Raw genomic sequence first — 19,084 nt, 5'->3', positions numbered from 1 at the left:
TGGGAGTTTTGTCTTGCGGGGTTGTAGTTCATTTCCCTTCTGAGTAGGGCTTGAAGTCCTACAGTTAAAAAACGTGTGTCAATATAGTGTATAGGCTATGTATAAACTAGCTTACTGCATTTGGCTAACACTTTCATACGTTTTAGGGAATTAACATTTTGACTTTTCTTATAAATAGTACTGTAATGTAACTTCCCTGTCAATTACAAACAGCATGTGGACCAGGAAGAGTACCTGCAGCTTTGGCTGTAGCTAATGGGGTTCCTAATAAAATACATCAACAAAAAATAGCTTTTATCTTTTGAACAAGACCCAAGGAGCACATGGTTTCATTTGTCTGGCAGCACGTGGTACAAACTAGGGGCTTATTACAAACACACAGCCGGAGATGAATGGTTCAACCAGATTTGACTCCCTTGTGCTAAAACATTGAGACGTTCCCTGTACAACACGTGCGGTGCGTTTTTATTATTTTGATTTTCTTTTCTTCTTTCTGCTTTCCCAGGTCACATCCTCTCATGGCAACTCTGTCAGTCTATGACCTCCCTCACCAAAATACTAAGAGGCCTGTTTGATCATGATTGGAGGCGTTAGTTATTAGAGTTTGGGGAGTGTGAGGGGGGGGGAGTGCTCTTTTAAAGTCGCCTCATTCCTTTCATCATAGCACACTGTGTCTCTCCAGCACTCTGTCAGATGTGTCCCAATCGAACGTTTCCTGCATTAGAAAGCCGTGGCACACGGAGCCCTTCATCACTGTCTAGGAAGGGAGGTAGGTAGTGGACGGCAAGGCCGGAAAGGACAGACCGACAGACAAACGCAGGCAGAATTGTAGGTCTGTCGGTCTCTCTGCCGTGCCGTTTGATGCTCAGTGGAGCCGTCCTGGCATTTCAGCTGAACTGTGGATGTTACCAGTGAACTAAAGATGCATCCAGCCATGCTGACCTGAGACACTTTCCAATTTCCCGACCATCCTCCTCCTCCGCTGTATCAACCAGCCGCTACAGGGAGCTATTATCCTCGCAGGCAGGCAGACGCACAGAAGTGTATACAAAAAAAGACCCTCAAATAATTCACTTCTGCTGGGTGAACTCGGAAGGGGATTGGGAGTGAGGTGGGGGTGAAGTTTATATATTTTTTTCTCTCTCTCTCTGGCTCTGTAATGTGCTGATCAGGTCGGATTATCCCCTTCCGCCTTTTTAACATCCCCTTCCATCCATCGATTCCCTCCGTGCCGCAAATCACGCCGGCTCAACAGTGGCCGAGCGATTTGTCCAGTGTAGCAGAAGCCTCGTTAATTGTGTTCAGTGGACGCGGTGGACACTGGTGATTTTTGTGTCGGTAAAAAGAATCTGCCAGTGTCACCAGGCAACCATGCAGAGCGCCAGGGCAAGACGCTGCTCACGCTTCAAGAGATTGTTTTTGTCCCGAGTCAATGTCGGGGGCTACAGCTAATCATTACACCATTTAAGGTCATAGAGAATGAATGCAATGCATCCACGGGCCACGGTTATCACATAAACTAGAGTGTTAGGCTTATTCCTCCATTACTTATGTGTCTTATTTATTTCTCTTATTTATTTATGTGTAAAGTAGGTATAAACACTGGTAGCTGGGATCCCGGGACCACTCTTCACGTTTCCTGAAAAAATTTAATTACGAGACCCGGGAAATTACAACATTTTCCCCACCGATGTCACACTATTGAAATTCCACGAATTACACAACATATGCAGCAGCAGATTGGCAAGCAAATGTATGGCACGTTATCCAAACAGGTTGTCGCATGGAAGCCTTTTTATTTACTTCACACAGTCGTCATAAATTCCAAGCACATGCATAATTGACACTGCCAGACTGCACATGAGACCTGAATTAGAGTTGTTCTCATCAGAACTGAAAATTCTATCCCGGTCCGATCCAAGCCCGGTGAGCTGAAAGCCAGAGCCCAGGCCTGGTACGACATCACAGAAATTAAATGAGCCTGAGCACACACAAACACACACACACAGTCAGATTTCTACAAAACAGTAGGCAAAATTAGATTTAAACTGGGGTTGAGAACAACACAGTGGGTGGCAGCGGAGAGAAGAGATGAGGAAACAGCCATTGGGCCTAGAAAAAGTACAGAGAGAGGAACACTCACCTTTAGTTATGATCAACTGATTATGAACATTTTGGAATGAAGTCGGCTAATGAAGGCATCTATCAAATTCTTGCTTATACTGAAACTCCCAAAGTAATATGCAACTGTTATACTACACTGAACAAAAATATAAACGCAACATGCAACAATTTTAACCAGTTTACTGAGTTACAGTTCATATAAGGAAATCAGTCAATTGAAATAAATGAATTTGGCCCTAATCTATGGATTTTACATAACTGGGCACGGCGAAGCCTGGCTCCAATGGGGGGCCAGGCCTAGCCAATCAGAATTAGTTTTCCCCCCCAAAAAGGCCTTTATTACAGACAGAAATACAACCCAGTTTCATCAGCTGTCCGTGTGGCTGATCTCCGATGATCCCGCAGGTGAAGAAGCCAGATGTGGAGGTCCTGGGCTGGTGTGGTTTCTTGTGGCCGGTTGGTCGTACTGCCATATTCTTTAAAGCGACGTTGGAGGCCGCTTATGGTAGAGAAATGAACGTTCAATTATATGGCAACAGCTTTGGTGGACATTTCCTGCAGTCATCATGCCAATTGCACACTCCCTCAACGTGAAACATCTGTGACATTATGTTGTGTGACAACTGCTTATTTTAGTGGCCTTTTATTGTCCCCAGCACAAGGCGCACCTGTGTAATGATCATGCTGTTTAATCATCTTGATATGCCACACCTGTCAGTTGGATGGATTATCTTGGCAAAGGAGAAATGCTCACTAACTGGAATGTTATCAAATTTGTGCACAAAATTGGAGAGAAATAGACTTGTGCTTATGGAAAGTTTTTTATTTCAACTCATGAAACATGGGACCAACACTTTACATGTTGCCTTTTATATTTTTGTTAAATTTAAAGCAATAGTCGTGTGTGGGGTCACCTAGATGATAATTTCAGCACCCTCATCGCGCTGCTTTGAGACAATCAATGTTGGATCTTAGTTTTCACTGAATCTCCGTTTTGATATTTGGTAACAATTAGGCAGGGGAAATAGTTAGCTAAATGAAGGTGTGTGCTAATGATCGTCTTTATCGTTTTTATACAACTGGATTTTGCTCTTCACTTTGTCCTACTCCCGACCAAAAATCTGTGATTTTTTTGTTTCACAGAATCTGTCTGTATGGTTAATTCATCTCTGGCTGGACAAGTGGAAGTGATAGCCCATTTGTGCGTTTGCTCATCAATCACTGATCAGGAACATTTAGGCTACATTATTTTCTGATTTACCTATTGACTCACTCACATGGTAGCCTTTATATAGCCATATATAGTGCATAGGCTATTTTCCTATCGTACCAATCCCACTGAAACCCAAAATCCAGACTCTTGTCTTGCAAGAAAAATCCTAACTTTATTCTGTAATCCATAGCTTGGATTATCAAAGCACCTGCCTATGCAGGTCAAAATACAGTTCTTAACATTCTTTGCGCTGTGTCGTACTGCTGCCCATATGAGAGTGTCAGTAGAGAATGTGTGATCAACAAACGGTATGAGAGTAGATATGGATATTTATTTTAACCGAGTTGGTCCCCGTTAAGAGATCTTGATATTTAAACAATTTCCTCTCTTCATCTCCCCGTTATTCATGAGCTGATCTGCTATCTGTATAATCAACTCGATTTTGCCAAATAGGAGATATTCTGTCATTCGTTGGAGGTTATCTAGCGAGCTTAGCAACTTTGATAATTTGTTTTTTGTTTGACTACCGTTAGTTTGTATGATTTCGAAAACGCTATGGCCTATTCGGGGTGCGTCCTGAGAGCGTTCTGTGTCCAGATAGCCTAGGTATTCTGCTGAAATGCACTGAATTAATTGAGGTACATAACGCTTTGAATTTATAAACGGCCTGTTTCGCAATTCACAACCATGTCATTGGCGATCAAAGTTTACTCTATCTTTACTAAATATCAGTTTCACTTTCTGTGAAAGCTTTACAATGTGGAACAGCGACTATCTCATTTTGGAAGAACCCTGAGTAACCATATCTTGGGTTTTAAAGCTTTAAATGGATTTATTTCCCGGCACTCTCTGAATAAACATGAATTATTCCCTTTGTTGAAATTTGGTTTATTTTCGGGAAAATATGAATCCCTAGTGTAAAGTGACAGAGGTGTGACATACAGCAGGGCTGTAATTAGTGGAACAGGCATGTTCATCCCAAATGGCACCCTATTCTCTATATAGTGCACTACTCTTGACCAGGGCCCTGGTCAAAAGTAGTGCCCTACATAGGGAATAGGGTGCCACTTGAGACACACACAGAGTGCATGGTGAGAGGCTAGTAGTGTAGTGCGGTAGCATGCAGCAGCTCTCTAGCTGACTTTGAATGGGGTCAAGGCATTCTGTATTATACGCTTCCTGGAGATCTTTAGCAGCCCTGCTCCTTCCATTAGCTGGAGAAGATGTTGTGTCCGTCGGCAGTCTGAATACTGCTAGTCCATGCTGATGACTCTGTTGTGGGATTATCACTGTTTAGCATCAGCCATCTGTTATGCTGGGTTGGACCGATGACACACCGACACACACACACCGAACCGACACACACTGACCAACCTGGCTACACCAGGAGGGCAAGGCTTACACACACACATACGCGGATACACACTGACCAACATATACACACATACATACACACACACACACACACACACACACCGAACCGACACACACTGACCAACCTGGCTACACCAGGAGGGCAAGGCTTACACATACGTGGATACACACTGACCAATATATACACATACACACACACACACACACACACACAATTGCAGGGAGCACAGACATGGCATTTTCCACCGTAACCAACAGGCCTAATGAGCTCATGGCATTTCAGTGATCAGTGGCATTTGGAGGTGTGTGGGATTTGCACCTTGTTTTCATTAAGAAAAAGATGGGTCTGTTTTTATAAGCACATCAAATTGTCTGAAGGAAGGAGCATATCTTGTTGTTTGCGGCATGACATGCACTCCAGGCAGAAAGCTGCATTGTGGGAAGGGTGATATCTGCAGAACGTGACTGATTTTAGGCAGATCCATTTCTCCTATAAATCCTCTCCTGTACATTAGCATGGCTTCTATGGGATCTGCAGCCTGCTGTTAGTAATGTGTGCATTGTGTGTGCTGCTGCGTTTGGCATGCCGTCAGGGGCTCAAGATGAGTTGCATATGCACACTCCAAAGTCAGATTAATTTCCCTGCTCACATGGAGGTTCTATAGCACCTGGAATACCAGCGCCACTGTGCCATGCACATTAATAACCTATAAAAATCAAGCTAAACCCAGTGCTAAGTTCTGATCATTAAGGCAGGATTGGCCTCTCATGTCTAGAAAATGCTTGATTTTTAATTTTTGTAATTATCGTCTTTGCCATCGTCTCATTCATGTTTCGTTTTCAATTTCCTCAAATGTACGTTTAGTAAGTAATGGGGTTTGAGGGATTGTTTTAAGGGAACATTTTTCTGATTATTTCTGTAGACAGTTTTTCTGTTCTAGACAGAGAGAGGCCCCAGAGAGACACGTCTGTTGTCTTGTGCAGCAGAAATGAATTGCCCAAGAGGAAATTATTTCTGCAACATTTCACAATAGAATAGAGAAGTGGGCAGACATCAAGGAAAGATTAAAGTGTGTGTGTGTGTGTGTGTGTGTGAGTCAGACTTGACTTCCATTTAAATCTAATCTAGTATCTAATGTAGGATCATTTCATATTTGATTTGGGTTATTTAGCCTACCTTATATTAAATCTAAACTATATTTGTTGGTTCGTTCAATCTTCATGCAATTGAGAATAAATGATCCTCCCGTAAACAATAGGCTAGATTGTTTCTTTTGATAGCTTTTTAAAGAGTACTGTTGTAATTATTAAGTATAAATTAGAAGGGTTTTGATTCAACTATGGACACCTAGACACAATGCATCATGGCCTTTCCAGTGGCGCACGGCGGCAGCTTTCATGTCATTCGCGTCGTCTCGTAAGTGTTGTCGGTGGGGTGGCGAGGAATGACGTTACTTAATATTCAGCGGATAGCTTTGTCTCCCAGATGTAATCACCAGCAGGCCTAGCTGCCTCCGCTGCAGAGGACAGTCACCGGGGAGATTTAGAAATAGTTTGTCTAATGATACAATAACAAAGATGCCAGGGCTGTTAAACACTTGTTAAAGGGGCTTTTCGGATGTGGTCTTTTGTGAAACACCACAAAGGGAAGTGGCATAAATCATGGAAAAGCTGGGAGATATAGGGGTGATGAAATCATGAAAGACTACTAAAGAATCGCCCTGTCTATGTCTTCATTTGGATGATGGGCAGAGCTACTGTGGTCTGTGTCAACAGAGAGATGGCTTAGTGATAGCTCTGCAAATCTACCCACTGAGTCACTATTAGTGTTTTAACTGTACATTTAAGAGGAACACTGCTGCGTTGTAAGCTGGGAATTATTTAAATGATTCCTGTGAAAACTGTCCATGTTAAAGCGTTAATATTCTCATTAGCGATGGAAGTCTTGAGTGGCACCAGTTTTTACATTTTATATAAAACACTCCGGTATACCCAAGAGGGTCTTGTGTTTGTCTCTCTCTGTGTGTGTGTGTGTGTGTGTGTGTGTGTGTGTGTGTGTGTGTGTGTGAAAGCTCTCTGTGGGTTTGTTTAGGAGATTCTCTGGCCAGTAGCCTTAGCTAACCGGAGATATTGTTGAGGGGGTAATTAACATGTGAGAGGGGGTGAGGCTCAGTTGGGGGGGGTGGGAGTGTTTGGGTTTTTTCCACCTCTTTTTCTTCCCCTGCCTTTTGTAAGTGTGTTGATTGGATTGTGTTTGACAGATATGGAGTCAGGAGAGCGGCTGGCCTCCCCATCGCCAGCCCCGTCCTCCCTGCATATCACCACGTCCGCTGTCTCCTCCGTCGGCTCCTCACCGGCCCCTGCCTCGGCCAAGACACCCTCCTCCAAGTGCAGCGTCACCCCCAGCCACGCCGCCCTGGGCTCCCCTCTCACCACCTGTGGTACGTAAACACACACACACACACACACACACACACACACACTGATGCACAGATGAATCACGTTATATGCGAACACATGAGCTAAATTCACCTCTAACTCATCATATTTCATTATTCTCCAACTGCAAATGAAACAAGAAAAGAGCATTCCTGAGTGTTAATTATGAGGGTTCAGTAAGATAAAGAAAGCACCGTCTTCTCACACTTTATTTCCTGACAGTTTGTGGAGAAATGAAAAAGCTTTTGCATTAATCGACACCAGCAATGAAAAATCCTCTGTGTAAGACGTCGCACACCCGCTCTGATGTTTTTTGACAACCTTTAGCACCAGTTTAGCCTGTTGTGATTTGACAGGTCTGTCAGCCAAATAGAGAGTGCTGTGGCCTCCGCTGCCTCGAACATCCTCTGTTTTCTCTGAATACTAATTGTGTCCGACGCCATTATGTGGCGAGCAGCGGTGATGCATAAGCTGTCAGATTACCCTGACCAGTAAATAACATGCACATTTATCAACTGTGATTTGTGTTTTTTCTCCCTATTCTTTCATGATAAGAAATACCAAAAATATTAATTAATGCTGTTACAATAAAGAAGCCATTAGGCATTTTGCTCGGACATTATACATTTTTATCCCCCTACACACCAACCAAACGTGCTCAGAGATTTCTCCAGATAAGCTATTTTGGACGGAGAGCTGGAATTAAATGCAGAAAGCACAGCACCTCTGAAGTTACATTGCGGTTATGAGAATAAAACAAATTTGGTTATTTTAAGAGATTTCTCGTCCCTGCTGGTGGAAAGCAAAGTAAAGATATTACATCTCCTGTGTTGGTTACGCTCTATCTCAGTGATTTAATTACACTTGCATGCTTTACTTGTGGTATTAATTCATGAAATTATACTTGTCTCACGCAGTACTTTTCATATTTGTGAAAGCATTTTATAATGCAATTTTCAGATACTGATTCTCAATCGGCTTTGGATATTACTAACCTTTTTAGGTTGAAATGGGGGAAATAACTTTAATTTCACAGTGCTTTGAATCGATTATGGATTGTAAAATTGTCTTTAAGCTCATACAATGTTCAACCGAAAGAACTTGATTGAAATCTGAAATGAAAAGTGCTCCTTTATATGGAAGTCAAATGGATGATAAGATAAGTAATTGATAGTTCTTTTTCTGTCACAGATTCAATTAAAAAGTATATGTTGGTTGATTTGAACTGACAAGCATGACCCTCCATATTTTATTTTCATGGCAAACTTGTGTAGGCCTAACTAACTAATCTCCACATCATTTAGGCCTACATCAATTTCTCTCCAACAATACCAAGATGTCAGGGAATTATAGGAATTACATGCAGATAATCTAGACCTGACATTATGCTTTTATAGTTACCATTTACAGCATAACACACTTATTTTCATTCTTGTATAAAAAGTGTTTTTTTGTATTTTTTTATACATTTTTTGAAAATGGGAAAGCTGAAATCACATGCTGTAAATTGTAAGCAAGCTGCTTGGAAGAGCTAGAGCACAGGGTAGGTTTATAGACCAGTCACAAACCCAGACCATAAATGTTCCTTATAAGCATAAATTGACTTGAAATTAGATTATAGAACGTAAGTTGACAGTTTCATTTATTTGGGGGATTTAGTAATGTTATGAGGAAATGTGTTCAGTCATCTTTTTGAATTATGCCAATCACCTGGCTGGCACATGGTACTGCCTGTTAGAACAGCAGGTGCAAGCTTCTGTGCACGTCTGTGCTGCTAATTGAGTTTCCATTAAATATGGTCCTTCAGTACTCTAGTCTAGCTGACTGTGAGAGAGGACAACATGCAGGGCTCGTCTTGCCAACACGGACATAGACTGTTGTGAATATTAAAATAATTGAATTGTTCTATTTACCTAGGACAGTCCACTCAATCTCTTGTGGACAGACTACCTAAATATAACTAGTACTGTAGATCTGTCGGCATGCTATAGGATGCATGAGATAACGAGCAGTATTAGTTCCGGGACTTGGGTTTCTGTCACTGGTTAGTTGGACTTATCAGGATTGGGTGAAGGTGTTGCTTAAACTGCTTCGCTTCCACAGATGAGGATAGCAACACTGAACTATGCGTGAGTGCACCAGCTGTTCCAGACTACTGTGAGATTGCTCTCTCTGTAGCCAATGTGAGTAAGACCTTTTAAACAGGTTAACATTCACAAGGCCGCAGGGCCAGATGGATTACCAGAATGCTTACTCAGAGCATGAGCTGGCAAGTGTTTTCACATTTTGACCCAGTCTGTAATACCTACAGTACATGTTTCAAGCAGACCACCATAGACCTGTGCCCAAGAATGCCAATGTAACCTGTCTAAATGACTGTCGTCCCATAGCACTCACATCTGTAGCCATGAAATGCTTTGAAAGGCTGGTCACACCATCATCCTAGATACCCTGGGCCCACTCCAATTCATATACCTCCCCAACAGATCCACAGATGACGCAATCTCTATTGTACTCCACACTGCTCTTTCCCACCAGGACAAAAGGAACACCTATGTGAGAATGGTGTTCATTGACTACAGTTCAGCATTCAACACCATAGTGCCCTCCAAGCTCGTCACTAAGCTAAGGACCCCGGGATTATACACCTCCCTCTACAACAGGATCCTGGACTTCCTGATGGGCTGCCCCCAGGTGTTGAGGGTAGGCAACAACACATCCGCCACGCTGACCCTCAACATGGGGGCCCCTCGGGTGCGTGCTCAGTCCCTCCTGTACTCCCTGTTCACCCATGACTGAGTGGCCACGCACGACTCCAACACCATCATTAAGTTTGCAGACACAACGGTGGTAGGCCTGATCACTGACGTGATGAGACATCCTACAGATGGGTCAGAGACCTGGCAGTGTGTTACCAGGACAACAACCTCTCCCTCAACATCAGCAAGACAAAGGAGCTGATCGTGGATTACAGGAAACGGAGTGCCGAGCACATCCCTATCCTCATCAACCGGGCTGCTGTGGAACTAGTCGAGGGATTCAAGTTCCTCGGTGTCCACATCACTAAGGAACTATCATGGTCCACACACATCAACGCAGTCGTGAAGAGGGCACGATAATGCCTCTTTCCCCTCGAGGCTGAAAATATTTGGGCACTCAGATCCTCAAAGATCTACAGCTGCACCATTGAAAGCATCTTGACTGGCTGCATCACTGCTTGGTATGGGAACTGTTTGGCGTCTGACCGCAAGGAGCTACAGAGGGTAGTGTGTTCGGCCCAGTAAATCACTGGGGCCGAGCTTCCTTCCATCCAGGACCTCTACCTGGGACGTCAGAGGAAGGACTGCAGCCACCGAAGTCACAGACTTCTCTCTGCTACCGCACGGCAAGCAGTACGGATGCACCACAAGTCTGGAACCAACAGGACCCTGAACAGCTTCTACCCCCAAGCTATAAGATTTCTTTGGCGAGGGTTGATGCCTTCACCAAACAGAAATCGCAATTTCTACCCCCCCCCCCCCAAAACCAAATTGAGCCGCTGACGAAATTACACAAGGTTTTAGTTCTGGGTTAACCGAGATTATCCACTCAGTAACAATTGCCACTGATTTCCCTGGAGTCCTGGGAAGTAGTGAGCAGAGAGAAACAATGGTTGTCTCTAAATACCCATACTAGTGTACTACATACTTAAACTGCATGCTCATTTCGGCATTTGAGCTACAAGAATTCACAAACTCACGTGTTTGACAACAGCTGATAATCAAATTGACTTGATGTACCAGAATGAACGAATGGGAAATTCGACACCAGTGCGCATCAAATGATGCATTCAGAGTACTATTTTTGTAATTTCACATACTAAGGATATAATTACTGTTTGGAAACCTTATTATTTACTATTATGTATTGATTTTTAGTTTGAATATTTTTTTTCACCCTTTATGCGATGCGCAATGCAGAGAACACCAGAAGAATTATCATGGAATTACCATAGTGAATTATTGTAAAGTTTGTTTATGTGTCAATTAATCCCATAAGGGACGGGTTGCCAATTGTCGATTTGACACGAAAATAACAATTCATTAATTCATAAAAATAACAACAAAATCATTCATACTATAAAACAATTTGTTCGCATACAATTTAGTACGCTAGTATGGTATTCGGACATGGCCCTCCCTTTTTCGAATCCAGGCTGTATCACATCCGGCCGTGATTGGGAGTCCCATAGGGCGGCGCACAAAATAAGAATTTGTTCTTAACAAATAAGAGCAGCAGTAAAATAACAGCAAGGCTTTATACAGGGGGTACCGGTGCAGGGGCACCGGTTAGTCAAAAGGTAATTGAGGTAATATGTAGGTAGAGGTAAAATTACTACGCATTACTACAGAAAGTAGCAGCAGTGTAAAAAAAGGTGGAGGGCAATGCAAATAGTCCAGGTAGCCATTTGATTAGATGTTCAGGAGTATTATGGCTTGGGGGTAGAAGCTGTTTAGAAGCCTCTTTGACCTAGACTTAGCGCTCCGGTACCACTTGCCGTGCGGTAGCAGAGAGAACAGTCTAACTAGGGTGGCTGGAGTCTTTTGACAAATAAGCCAGTAGGCAGAGGGGTAGCCTACATTGTCTAATTCTCTGTATGGTAATAATAATGAATTTTATTTTGTAAAGTGCTTTCTTGCATCATACAATACAATGCCATTTACAGTCAACTAGCCCATGGTGTTACAGACCAAGTAACAAATCATTCATTAATGTCAACCCCTTCATAATGTAAAAACGTTTTTAAAAGTGTCATGCAGTGTAGGCCTGTATTGAACACCACATGTAGGCTATATCATAGAAATCAAAAGCTATTTCCTTCTGAAAATGTAATGAGATTTGCTCCACTGCTTTTGTTGGTAGGCCTACATTATTATCAAATAGCCGCTTGGCTACTGTCTAAAACTATAAGGGTACAGCCTCCAGTGTTTACTGTAAACGTGTCCCTGAAGTTGCACAAAATTCACATAATGTTCAAGTTTCCGCTCACAAGACCTAAAATTTGCTCAGTGCCCCAAAAAATGAGAGGGAACATTGCCTACAATATCTCTATTTCGTCAGGAGTGATCTGTTAGTTGCATCTATCTGGTGCAAGAGGAGGAATCTTGGGATTGCATTATCAGCTGTTCAAATGTCCTGCACAAATTCCAACATACTGTAAAAAAAACATGAAATGAACGTCCTTGTAAAGATCTTGTATTTGTTTCCCCCCCACCTAACCAAATTCAGTTTACATTTATTTAGGAAAATGATTATGCAAAATGTTAATGAGGCCATTTTGTTGATATTGCAATTTTATAATTGTATTCAAACACGAGCAACAGCACCAGGCGCTTTAAACATGCATGATGATCTCCCTCTGAATACAATCCCAACAGCCTCCCACAGCCATGTCTCATATTTGCAGAAGCATGTTTGAACAGATCAAGCAGAATCCGTGGGAGTCTTTTTCCTTTACACACACTAACCAGCATCTTTATTGATAATGCATAAAACATGATCTCTTCCCATCCAGAGGATGTTGTAACAGATCCTTAAGGACACTTTATTGCGATATTAAACATTAACAGTCATACGGATGAATGATTTAGCTGTGGTATTCTAGCTACGTAGTTTATGTAACTAAATTCATACAGCTGCTTCATTATGTCGTTTCCTCCTCCCTTTTCCAGGACACTTGTTCCGGGCGGCGGGCGAGCAACATTTCAACATGTCTACGGTTTCAAGTGCCTTTCCCATCGTCAACCACCCAGCATTTGGTCTGTACACTACCAGCTCAGGGCGCTCAGAGTTTGGAGGCCTGGGCTCCCTGGGGATGTCTGCTTCCTTGGCTGCTCACTCCCAGCTAGGTGCCTTTCCAGGTATGGCAGCTTTTCCAGGTAGGAGAGCCCTGACTAGAATCCATTCAAAAAATATATGCACTATCATTAGTTTATGTCTAGTAATGAATAGTACAAACTATAAATGTATCTCAGTGAATAACAGATGGGCACCCTATTCCCTATATAGTGTGCTACTTTTGAGCAGACCATAATGTACTACTTTTGCTCAGGGTCCATAGGGCTTTGGTCGAAAGTAGTGCACTATAAAGGGATTATCGGTGTCCGTTTGGGACACACTCATTTGATTAGTTTATTCTGCCTTCTGAGAGTTCCCAGAATGTGTGGTTGTTAGCCCCAGCCAACTCCCATGGAGAGAGCCCAGCTAGCATGCATCACCTTTATGCTATCGTCCATCAGTTCAATAGGCAGCGTTCAGGACATGACGTTTATAGATTGGGATGGTTCACAACACCACCTTGACCTCTGAGAAAACATTGGACCTATCACACTTTTCAAGCTAAATGTTTTGTTACATCATTTTTTTTGTCACACTCAGAGGAAAATTGTGTTGGTTAGCAACCATGAACTGTACACAGTTTCCAGAGCTTGTGAATATGAAATGTACCTTTTTAGACATTGTGATGTTCATAACAAGAAACACTTTATTTTTGTATAAGTCTGGAATCACAAATGAATCAGGAGTATGTCGTTTTCAAATTCATCAAGCACGAAGGGCTCCATTTTGAATTGCTTTTGCCATTTTAAAGGGAAAGAGAGAAAGCTCCTGCGAGACTGTTTTTGCAGCTGTGAAATATCCAGCATGTATGAGGCTCAAATGTGGAGCTACATGTATCCTCTGGGATTTACAATTCTCAACATGTTTACAATTAAATGGGCTGAAATCAGTGAGTCTGTGGAATGCACTGGTCATCTGCTGAGATCTGTTCAAAGAGAAACGGAAAGGTTGAACAGCCGTAAACCCTGGCTGTCTGAAACAGTGTGTCATCACTGAGATGCATTAAACACCACCCGAATAACAGTGAAATCAGTCTGGCATGGATTCTCATGCATTCCCTCTCCTCTCCCTCTACACCCAAGAATGGTGGCGGGCAGCTGAGGCTCAGGGGCGGGGAGCTGCAGCCTTCTTTCCCCATCTCATGGGGCTCCCGCCCATGTTCCTACCCCAACTCCAGCAGAGCCACGACCTCAGCCCCTTCCAGGCCCGCACCCCAAGCAAGAACGGACGAGCCACAGCCAAAGGTAGGCAGAAACACACACACGCACTCTTGCCAGATGTTTCCCCTACTCTGCAAACAATTTAATGAAGCAAGGAACTTTTCTGCATAAAAGAGAATGATGTCCTTATGGGCACAGGTACAATATCAAATATGTTTAATTGACCCTGGAGGCAATGGGAAGACCATGTTAATGCATAAATCAGTTTGTAAGCAGGTGCCGGGTGTCTCACCAGTGAATATGTTAACCTGGAGATCCTTTTGCTAATGTAATTAGATTTTTCCTATTAGTAAGTGCTTTGGCAATTTCTGATAAGTCATCATTTTAGAGAACTCTCCTGTCTTCCACCTTATTTTCCTCTTCATAATCACTGTACAAAAGTGGTTGTTCCTGATTCATATTTGTGGTGTCTGTTTCCTCATGGTCTAAGGAGTGAATGGAGCTGTGAATGGCAGCAGGATCTCCACTGTGTCTGGGAGCAGCTTCAGCACAACCGCCACTACGTTCTCAACACAGGGGAACACGGAGAAACAGAAAGCCACCAACGGAAGCGTCAGAAGCCGCAAGAGCCACCAGGACGTGACCCAAGTGAAGGAGAAGAGCGCTCAGAAAACTAAAGAGAAGGTTAGTAGGATCTGGCAACTAATAATAGGGCTTACCCAGGAAAAAAACGAGTCCAAAAAGGACTACCGTAATTTCCGGACTATTAAGCGCACCTGAATATAAGCCGCACCCACTGAATTAAAAAGCCGCAGGTGCCTACCGGTACATTGAAACAAATGAACTTTACACAGGCTTTAACGAAACACGGCTTGTAACAAAAATAGACTTTAACGAAACATGGCTTGTAACAAAAAATAAAACATTTGCAGTAAGCTTTAGTTGTCTTTTTGCACTGAGTCAATTCCTCACGCTGCTGTTTCCAACGTCTTATCATCGACTCATTTAGACCAAGCTCCCGTGCAGCAGCTCTATTTCCTTTTCCAACAGCCAGATCAATCGCCTTCAACTTGAAAGCTGCATCATATGCATTTCTCCGTGTCTTTGCCATGATGAGGGTGACAAAATGACTACCGTAATCAGAATGATGGGAAGTTTGAGAGCGCTCGATTTAATCTAAACAGTAAACAAAAAAGTTGTTTGACCTTAACCCGTTCGGCAATTTCATTGGTCTAATGAAAGCTTCATGCCGCCAAAAAACTGAGCACCTCACAGAATGTGTTTTTTTTTGTAGAAAAGAACATTTGAAAGCGGGAAAAACCCATATATTGTTTAAGTCGCGTCATTGTTTAAGCCACAAGGTTCAAAGCCTGGGGGGGAAAAAGTTGCGGCTTATAGTCCGGAATTTACGGTAGTTTGTGGTAAACATATCTGGCAACGTTAGTGTCCCAGAAGGGCGGATGCGATCTAGACAAACGTTGACATCTGAGATGTGTACTGTTTGCAATGGTATTCAGTTACCGTATTGACCGGAATGACTCCATCACTGTTCCCTGTTATAGAAACTCAGCAAGAAACCAGTGGAGGCATCCAGCAACAGTGACAGCGAATCAGGTTCTTCCTCGGATATCTCCAGCGAAGGGGTGAACAGCAGTGACTCAGACGACCTAGACGAGGAGGAGGATGATGATGACGACGATCAGAGCAACGACAGCGACGATTCTGACTCGGAGAAGGAGAGCCGTGTAAAGAGGACGATTAAGGTGTGCTTCAGACTTCAGGCGCTTGTCCAGTCGAACTGTCCGTGTTGGCTTGTTAGAACTCGGTAGCCATATATCTGGACTCATGCATACACCATTTCAACATGACATATCTGTATGGTTTGTCTTTCGAAAATGTTATACTTTTCGCTTTGTTCCAAGCACACTGTGACGCTCTCTGACTGTTAATCTCAGTTAAATGTCAAGGGCAGCTCTGCTGGTGGGGGGCCCGACCGCGTTGCCCGTCAGGGCTGCCATTGTGGGCTGGGTTGAGTCAGAGCTGACATGGAACTGTCCTCCTCCTCTTCTCTCTCTCTCAGAGCCTGACACAGAGCACTGCCGACAGCAAGAAGAGACCCCACGCTGCTGAAGGCGAGAAGGCTCGGGATGCTCGGGACAGCCGGAGTGGTCTGCTTCAGAAACATCCAGACGAGGCCTTTCTCCATTTCCTCCACTACCCGCTCCAACCCTCACCCCAGCCCCCAGCGCTGTCCCAGTCCACATCCCTAGTCTTCCAGAGCTCCAGGAACAGGGAGGAAGAACTCAAGCAGCACACCAGTGTGATCCAGGCTACGGGGTTGGCCAGTACTAAACCCTTGGCTCTGGTCAAACCACGCAGAGTGGCCTCATCGTCTCCTCAACCCACCAGGCCCTTCTCTTCCTCACCCAAACCCTTTTCTCTTTCTTCTTCACCTAAACCAAACTCTCTCTCTTCATCTCCCAAGCCCGTCTCCCTCTGCTCTTCTCCGAAGCCCTTGTCTCTCTCCTCCTCACCTAAGCCTCACTCTCTGTCTTCGTCCCCCAAACCACCCACCCTTTCGCCCTCACACAAACCCAACTCTCGGACGGGCTCCCCCAAACCCCTCACCCTGTCTGACAGTATGAAGTCGGGAAGCAGAAACTTCCTGGATGAAACCTTGTTACACATCAACAACTTTAAATTGAAACAGGTGAGTCTGGCTGTATGCAAATTATTTGCCTTTTCATTATTTTGTACATGTGTGTAGTGGTCTGTTTTCCACTTATTCAAATAAGACTATTCGATTGAAGTCTTTCTCCAAAGTAATATTGATAACGTCCTTCTTTTTTTTACAGAGAATTTCGGATATGGATATTTAGTATCTCCCATTTCTTCTTGACTATCATTGTTTCTGATTTGCAGATTTGAAAAGGTCAGCTTCCTCCTCTTCCACAGAAAAATGAAACGTCTAAGCACTGTTATCAGCAGTTGGATTGCGTTTCGTGCCGGCTCTCCCTGTACACGACCTAATGCAGTTAGTTAGCTTCATTGGAAATACTTCACAAAAGCTGACACGCAATTAACTCCGTAATGCTTTAGGAAGCCCGTTGCTATCCCATTGTTATCAAAAGGGGGAAAAAAATCTGTCTTTTTCCAAGGATTAAATTATTATTGTTAATCTGAACAGTGGTGATAGCAGGTCAATCTATAACAAGACCTTTGGAACGGGATTTTAGTACTGCCGGAGTTTAGAGATATCTCAAAAAAGAAAGTTGATTGCTAAGCCTAGAATACGGCACTAAACATTAAAAGAATTGGCAAGGATTGTGCCGAACAGCTTTTTATTCTTTGTATACCGTGTTCGACACCGACTTGTTTTAATATACTTTAATGGGAGACACCCGCTTCCTCATTGTCATTCTCACTGAGCAATTACAATTGCATTCCTTATTACGTTTTCCTTTCACAATCTGCAGTAATGCAAATGACTGACAGCTCGTATAATTACTTCCATTCTCTTCTTCCCCTCTTCCTTCTCTCCTTAAGCCCTTCGTCTCCCAGGAGCACTTCAAACAGGCCTTCCCTCTGCCAGTGATGCATCAGGATCTGTTCAAGAGCCCGAAGAAAAAGAAAATGGCCGCCTCATCGTTCTCCTCATTAGCACCGCCCAAACTGTCTCCAGAGACCCCGAGCAGTCACAGGCTCCCTTCTCCACACACCAACCACTCCAACCTGTTCCTGGCCTCCTCCCTCCTGGGCGCCCACCCCAAAGGGGTGATCCACAGCAAGGTGCAGGATGCCCCCATGGCCCTCATCACCAAGCCTCGCAGCAGCAGTCAGAACAGGAGCACCATCAATAATCCTGTCATGGCGGCCAGCAGCCCACCCTTCTCTATGCCTGTCAACCTGAGCACTGGGACTAAGGAGCACAGCTCTGGAGCACTAGGCTGGGTCTCTACCTCACCGGGCCTGGCCCACAGAGCTGAGAAGAGCAAGGCCCAGCAAAAGGCTCTCCACACAGGGAAGGGTATCTCCCAGACCCACCTGGTGCAGTCCCAGGTGGAGCTGTTCCGGGGCACAGAGTCTGACATCCCCAGCAGCAAGGACTCCGACGACTCCGTAGAGGATGATGACCATGATGACGAAGATGACGACGAAGAGGATTCTGATGACAGCCTATCAGGTTAGTCAGTTCAGCACGTTAATGTGATGCACTTCTGAAACAGCTCTTACGTCTGGTTTAAGTGCTTCAGCGCCACTTTAAGTCCAGATTCAGCAGATACTTTAAAGAGGTTCCTTCAAGAGGCCTGTGATTATCAGTGTGGTTGAATGTGAACTGAATGTTAATTGGAGAATGACTTATCAAGTCCTCCACTCCCGCTGGTGTCCCCTGCAGAGTCTGAGAGTAATCTGGAGAGCGACTCGGACGACGTGAAGGACCACGACGCAACCACCACGGACACGGAGGCAGATAGGACCCCTCTGAAGCGTGCCAAAGGCTCCTCTTCTCTACTCGACACCACCTCCTCCAGCCTCTCAGCCAGCTGCTCCCCTCTCAACCTCCAGGTCATCAAGGCATCTGGTGGCCTGCCCACCCCAGCCATGGTGACCAGCACTGGGGCCTTGGCCTACCACAGCACCCCCTCTTCCTCATATACTCTCTGCTCCACTCCACCAGGTACCAATGGAACTCTCAAGCTCATCTTTGCTCTCTAACCCATGGCTCTCCAACCCTGTTCCTGGAGAGCTAACCTCCTGTAGGTTTTCACTCCAATCCCAGTTGTAACTAACCTGATGCAACTTATCAACCAGCTAATTATTAGAATCAGGTGCGTTAGATTAGGGTTGGAGCGAAAAACTTACAGGACGGTATCTCTCCAGGAACAGGTTTGGAGAG

The 19,084-nt window shown here is 44.1% G+C and overlaps 1 protein-coding gene across 1 annotated transcript in view; it reads left to right on the top strand.

The window, feature by feature from the left end:
* Positions 1-19,084, top strand: part of LOC106586179 (bromodomain adjacent to zinc finger domain protein 2B) — a 107,876-nt gene that overhangs the window by 51,644 nt on the left and 37,148 nt on the right. Inside the window, 8 exon segments of the mRNA XM_014173137.2 lie at positions 6,973-7,152; positions 12,862-13,068; positions 14,110-14,271; positions 14,678-14,871; positions 15,750-15,950; positions 16,268-16,897; positions 17,734-18,370; positions 18,584-18,865. Coding sequence (XP_014028612.2) covers positions 6,975-7,152; positions 12,862-13,068; positions 14,110-14,271; positions 14,678-14,871; positions 15,750-15,950; positions 16,268-16,897; positions 17,734-18,370; positions 18,584-18,865 — 2,491 coding nt within the window. The 5' untranslated portion in view covers positions 6,973-6,974.

The sequence above is a fragment of the Salmo salar genome, chromosome ssa25, assembly GCF_905237065.1.
Source record: "Salmo salar chromosome ssa25, Ssal_v3.1, whole genome shotgun sequence".
NCBI classification, from domain to species: domain Eukaryota; kingdom Metazoa; phylum Chordata; class Actinopteri; order Salmoniformes; family Salmonidae; genus Salmo; species Salmo salar.
The sequence above is the reverse complement of the archived record's forward strand: the minus strand, read 5'-3'. Positions and strand labels throughout refer to the sequence as shown.